This window comes from Sinocyclocheilus rhinocerous, unplaced genomic scaffold (genome assembly GCF_001515625.1).
Source record: "Sinocyclocheilus rhinocerous isolate Xijiao unplaced genomic scaffold, SAMN03320098_v1.1 scaffold868, whole genome shotgun sequence".
Lineage (NCBI taxonomy): Eukaryota > Metazoa > Chordata > Actinopteri > Cypriniformes > Cyprinidae > Sinocyclocheilus > Sinocyclocheilus rhinocerous.
In genome coordinates this window covers 102,698-109,886 of record NW_015650768.1, presented here as the reverse complement: position 1 = coordinate 109,886, position 7,189 = coordinate 102,698, and the positions used below count along the sequence as shown (strand labels likewise).

Sequence of the window (7,189 nt, the reverse complement as noted above, 5' to 3'; positions counted from 1 at the left end):
TTGGTTCGCTGGTGTTCGTGTGAGCGTGTGCTCGTTGTGGAGCGAGGGCCAGCAGGTGGGGTTGGGAGGGACTGATCAATACCAGGAAACCCCCACCCGTCCCATCAGACAGGCCATCTGCCGGACCCCCGGCGGCGTGTTCCTCAGTCGCTCACGTCAACACAAGTACTGTTTGGGGTCATTAAGTGGCTGACCAATGTTTTTTTTTTTTTTTTAATCGCATGATTCCAATGCAGATATCTATGCTAAGTGGTCAATAGCTGAAATAAACACAAAATAAATAAATAAATAAAATATTTATATTAAAAATATTTGGAAAAGTAAAATACTTAAAAATAACATTAAATAACAGTAAATAAAAATATTTAAATAATACTGTAATAAATACTACTAATAAAATAATATAATAATTAATGGTAAATAAAAATATATTAAAATTATATATATATATATAATATGTATTTAAATATTAATTTGGAAAAATGTACAAAAATATTAAATGGGTTAAATGAAAAAGAATATAATTAATTTATATACAAATGTACACTAACACTACAAAATAACAAAATTATACAAAAAGTAAAATATCTAATAATATTAAAAATAAAATGTTAAATCATATATTAAACTTATAAATAAACAAACTCTCAAAATGCCAAATGATGACCTGTTAATTGCCCTGGCTAATATTTGATTATAAGTAAGTACGTGTGTATGTATGTATGCTGAAAATGACCAGTTATTTATCCTGGCCAATATATCATCTGTCCCTACTATCAAAACGGTCACATGAAAGTCTAGTGGCAATAATATCAAAATGACAATAGCATTTGACAGAAGCAGATTTCACACAGGAAGTTGATTCCTTCATGATGGATCTTCCCATTGCTCCTGTTGTGTGTGTGTGTGTGTGTGTGTGTGTGTGTTTGGCTTTAGAATAAGATCACACTGGAGTGAATTGGAGAGGTGGGCGGAGCTACAGCATCTGTTCTCCCAAGAGACATCCATCCACTAATGAGCACTAATCAATACAGCCCCAGGCTCCACCTCCCTCTTAGGAAACGTTCAATTAAATGAAGCATTACAGCTACTTTGTTGAGATCCTACAGCTGGTGTAACTCTGACCTACAGCAGGACTTCAAACATCAAACGAGGACAGGATCTACAGAACGAGTATCTATAGAACAATCCGTGACACATCGGTTTCATTAAAAGGGTTTTAATGGACTAATGCTTCACATTGTGTCGGAATTACTGTAATTATGAGATTCTGAGCTGTTCACATGCTCAGGCTAAAAAATTAATAGTTTCTATAGCTACACTTATAATGCCAAAAATTAGGCAAAAATGTGGCTTCGTTGTCAATGACGGTAAAAACAATATTTAGTCACTCTATTAAATGATCTCTGCATGCTCTTGCAAGATATTTAAGAAAAAAGCACATCAAAAACAACATTTTACAGTGACACATCAAGCATTGCTGTTCAAATGTTTGGGATCAGTAAGGTTTATTTATAGAAATTAATACTTTTATTCATCAAGGGCATATTAAACTCATCAAAAGTGACAGCAAACACATTTATAATGTTACAAAAGATTTCTATTTCAAATAAATGCTGTTCTTTCCAACTTTCTATTCATCAAAGAATCCTGAAAAATTTAATGTATCACAGTTTCCACAAAAATATTGTGCAGCACAACTGTTTTCAACATTGATAATAATCAGAAATGTCTCTTGAGCAGCAAATCAGCATATTAGAATGATTTCTGAAGATCATGTGAAACTGATCACAGCAATAAATTACATTTTACAATATATTCACATAGAGAACAGCTATTTTAAATTGCAATAATATTTCAAATTTTTACTCCATTTTTGGTCAAATAAATGCAGCCTTGGCGAGCAGAAGATTACAAAAATCTTAGTTTGACAAAAGTAAAATAGTCAGAAACTCAATTACTGTAAATCTGACATCATGTAAATGCATCACAAGTTTGATTTTAACTGTGATACTCACCAGGAAGTCTTCCTCACAGTAAACCTTTCCATTGATATTATAGAAAGCCTTTCCTCGTAGCCTCCGTCCTGAGGGAGAAAAAAAATCTAATTATTCCACCATGTCATAAGTTTCATTTTATATGCAGTCAAAAACACTGCAGAAGAAACTCCATGCGTCTTAATGCTGTGTGTTTACAAACAGCCTCGACAACAAACAAGCAATTATTTTTAACTGGCAACATCAAATGACTGAAAGGATGAAATATGTTTCATCTCTGATGCGTGTTAAGTGAACAGCTGTTCGTTCCCTCAGACATCTGACCGACGGATGTGAAACGTACACAAAAATGCATCGAAAGCTCAAACCTGACTGGTTCTGTTTACAGTGTTTCCTAGAATCAGGGTGCACAGGTTTATACCAGCCTAAAAACAAATGCAAACTGTGACCTATAATTTCCCCAACGGGTAAAATATGGACAGAATTGGGATCAAGTCATAAAAGCGGAATTTACTGTATAACGTGGAATGTCACAGAATAAGTCAAATTTTGAATTAATAAATCTTACTTTAAATCAAATCACAATATGGACTAGTGTCTGTGAATATTAAGCCACAAAATGACAATTTAAATATGATCCTGCATGTTCTGTGTGTCTCTTTTAGAAAGAATGGTGCAGATTCACACAGATGCACACTAAAGCGTGCGTGATGCTCACGGTGTTTTCAGTGCCTTTCGTCTCACTATATGAGCATATATAACTATCATCATATCATATAAACACAGAAACTTACAGGTCTTCACAACAACTTGAAGAAATAGTGACAGAAATATATTATTACTGTCTGGAATGTACACCCTAATGTAATAATAATAATAATAAATACTACACTAAACACTAAAATAAAAACTAATACTAAATATTAATACAAATAAAAATATTATTAGGGAATAATGATATTTTTTGTCCTTGTTTTAATTTTAACAGCAAACTTCTGTTGTGCTGCAATTTTGTTTGGCAAACAATGAAAGTGTTTGTTTCATTTTCATTTGATTAAAAGATATATTAAAGTTTATGCCTTCATAACAGAAACTAAAATACACAGACATAACAGAAAAAAAACATTTAATAGGGCCCTATATAATTGCAAAAATAATGTTGTTTTTATAAATTAAATTATTTAGATATACTTTTTGATTGATTTTTAAAATGTAATTAAACCATTAAAATGGAGTCCAAAAAAATTAAAACGGTAAACACAAAATTTAGTAAACATAAAACAGAATTTGAGAAAAAAAATAATATATTTAATTTCAGGGCCCTATAAAACATTTTTCATTTTGTTAAACTTTTAATAAATTGTTATTAAATTGTTTAAGTTTCATGATTTCAATTAATTAGACATGCTTTTTGATTACTAAAATTTAACCATTAAAACAGAGTCCAGAAATATTAAAACAGGGAAAAAATACGGAATCCAAAAAATAATAAAAAATAAAAATAAAACCGATTTCTTAGGACTGTAGGTTGGTTGTTTACCATGTGGCTCAGATGGTGTGTTTCTGTCTAAATGGGCGTATCTTGGCCAGAATCAGCGAAGGGACTGACTGCACGAGACTAGGACCTCTGTATCGCATTCAAACACACACAAAAACCACCAAACGCTCATCTTTCTCTCTCACACACAGAGTTCATAAATCAGTCCGACCCTTTTCCCCAACCCTTAATTTACAGCGCTCAAGGCAGACATCTCGTTTCTTTTCACGGTCTCAAAATTTATGCACTTGCCACATTCAAACAGCCAGCGGCCCGACAGAGAAACGAACACTCGACTTAATTCAGAGTGATAAAGCACGATTCACACGCAGATGTGGGCAAAGACTTTCAATTAGTGATGCAGAAGCAGGGTGTTCACCTTCTGGACCATAAAACAGGTGAAAAAATCCCATAGAGGAGGAACAAGAGCCATATAGAGACCTGAATAACTTTTTTTTTTAAATCCCTAGCAACACACCTGCATAGCAATGTGCAGTTTGGCACCACCAAGAACCACTTAGATGTGTTTAGAAAATTGTAATAAAAAGGTGCAAATAATAACGATTTGATTTTAAAACAACTGAGATGGCAATGTAAGAGGAGGATGTTTGTAGACGTGTGTACACACAACAAACGACGCTGAGATCACTGAGATTTCTGGAGCTGACAAATGTCTGGGCAGGGCCAGATTCCCAACACAAAAACACAGAGAGAGAGACAGAGAGAGGTCTGAGTAAACGGGGACATTCTTTGAGCCTGAGGTCACCGGCTGGTCCCAATGCCCCCCTCTACCACCGAAAACAGACAAGAGAGAGAGACAGGAGAAGAGAAAGAGAGAAAGAGGGGGAGGGATGGCGAGATTCCTCCAGCCTTTGTCAAAGACTGCGGCCACAGTCAACTACATCTACACTGAAAAAACTGGTTATATGCAGCAAACTTTAAGTTAATTTGTGGCAAATGTGTAGCTCTTCACTGGTATGATGAACTTGCAGCAAATCTTTGGCACAGTTAGTGCTGTTAAACTTTTCACTGAACTGAAATGTTCAATTATTTCGATACACTGCAAAAAAATTCAGTATTTTTGTGCACAAACATCTAAACAATCTTGAATCAAGAGTCATTTACAGTAACATTACATTAAATTCTGTTTTCTTAAAAATGTATCAAAATTAAGTTTTAAAATGAGAAAAAATATCTGCAAATGGGGCAAGAAAAATAATTTTGCTTTCTCTTTGAATTAAGGTTAAGATACTTTTCCTTGTGTTAAGCAAAAAGTGACAAAATTTTTATAGATTTTTCATAAAATAACACTTAATATCTTAAGTCATTTTGCTAATCAAGTAAATGTATCTTGATTCAAGAATGTTAAGATATTTATTTGTGCTTTAAAACACGATAAAAATACTGAGTAATCTTTGTTGCAGTGTAGTGAATGGAAATACATTAACAAAACAGCAAAAACTTTTTCAACAAAGGCCATTTTCACAGACTGTGATGATGTTTCTATAATTATTAACATCGTAACCTATTTTTTAAATATTTTCTTTTAAAAAAATGTAAAGTAAAATATATTTTATATTATATTTTTGAAATGTGTTTTCTATTTTCATTAATAAAACATGTATAACGCTATTTTGTGTTTTATTTTCTTGCTTTCAATTACAGAAAACTGGTTAAATCTAATACAATGGTTGAGGGAGTGACAGCTAATCTTTCTCTCTTTTAACCAATGTAATCAATCTCTTGATATTTTGTTCCTCTTTTGGAAAGACAGAAACCAATCATGGATTTTTCCTTTTGCTATTAAGGCAAATGGAAATGCAAAAATGACATTTGTTGCATTTTCCGTTCACAACCATGGAAGTTTACCAAACTATGACAGCTTCTGTTTCTGAGAAGCCCGGAAATGTGAAAAGGCTCCATTAACCACAATTATTTTTGTCATTTTTCACTCACATGCATCTCTTCTACTCCACTCTTCTCAGAAGAGTGTGTGGGCAATTTTATTTCCATGGTCTGCTGTGTTAAATGCATCTTTGATTTAATTTTTACACTTGTTTCCCATGACTGTCAACACTGGCTGCAGATCTTCAGTCCTCTCATGAACTCAGTCAGGGTCGTTGCCATATGTGACGCAAGTAAAAACGAGGCTGTGCAGTATAGATGAGGTCAAGGGCAGACATTATGCAAATGTGTTACTTCGTGACGTAGAGCCGTAAGAGAATAAGATTCTAATTCCTGATGACTCGTTTAGGCGATTGCGAGCCGACTCTTTTTTTTGATAGACAATAACTTTATTTATCGTGCACTGTCGGCTTCACAACTTTGCAGATAGTTTATGTTCACATACAGCTACATGACACACTGCATGAAAGGTAATATTCGAAAAGGCATAATAGGGGCACTTTAAGATATCAGAACTTAATATATCAGAATTGTTAAATAAATCTGAAATTAGTTATAATTATCAGACTTAAAACACTTAGCTGAAGTACTAAAATTACTTAAACTCAAGCTGAAAAAATTAATTGAAACTAAACAGAAATATAAAATAAATAAATAAAAATATTTAAAAGCATGTTACAAAATTACTAAAACTTAAAATAAAATGAACATTTAAAATATAAATATAAAAGCTCAATTCAAATATATACTATAAAATAATACTATAAAAGCATATAAATAATACAATTGTTGTCCACCGAAAATATTTTGTAAATATGTATTTTATTGTTTCTTTTGAATGACTGTTCTTGTGTACCTCACAGTCTTGTTTTAATTTATGATAAATTAACTTGAAATCAACTCTGATTGAGGTCTGTGATCCTCTTAAATGATCTGTTAATGAAAAATAGTACCATAAAATTAATCTCAGGGCAACAAATTCTCCTAGAATATACACATCTCAACTAGAAAACACAACTGACATATTCATATACAAGAAAAAGAACACCTCCAAACACGAAATGATTATGATCTCCTAGTCGAAAAGGCAGAAATCTAATTTTGTCAAAGCGTTCAGAGGCTGATATTATTTTCTCACTGTAATATGGCTGACTGTTTGTACACACACACCACATCTAAAGCGATATGACACTGTGTCATTAGCTGGGAAATCTGTCTCGAGCATAATCAAAGATCCAGAGACGGCAAACACATGAGAGACACACAGAGCGCAGCACTGAGAACAGTTAAACAGAAAATACCACATGCTCAGCACAATAATGAATATACAAACACACATGATTTAAAACAAAACGAGATAGAAAGATGGAATGATAGTTGATCAATAGAATGATAGAACAATCCATAGACTATCCGACAGAATGACAGATATATAGATAAAATGACAGATAGATAGAACATACAAACAATAGGTAAACAGAAAAACGATTGGATAATATGTAGACAGAACAAACAAACAAACGATAGGTAGCCAGAAGGAACAAACACGAGGTAAACAGAAGAATCAAAGGAACAATAGGTAGATAGAACGAACAAAACGAGTGAACAACTGGAAGACAGAAGAAACAAGAGGTAGACAGAACGAATAACAGGTAGACAGAAGAAACAAATGAGAGACAGGTAGACGGAACGAAAGAGCAAATAAGAGGTAGCCAGAACGAACAAACGATAGGCAGACGGAACGAACAAA

General features: G+C 33.2%; 1 protein-coding gene across 1 annotated transcript in view; it reads right to left on the bottom strand.

The window, feature by feature from the left end:
• LOC107712576 (Wilms tumor protein 1-interacting protein homolog) overlaps positions 1–7,189 on the bottom strand; it is a 36,014-nt gene that overhangs the window by 6,623 nt on the left and 22,202 nt on the right. The window contains exon 2 of the mRNA XM_016517886.1: positions 2,019–2,086. Within this exon, the coding sequence (XP_016373372.1) occupies positions 2,019–2,086 (68 nt within the window). The remainder of the gene's footprint in view (positions 1–2,018; positions 2,087–7,189) is intronic.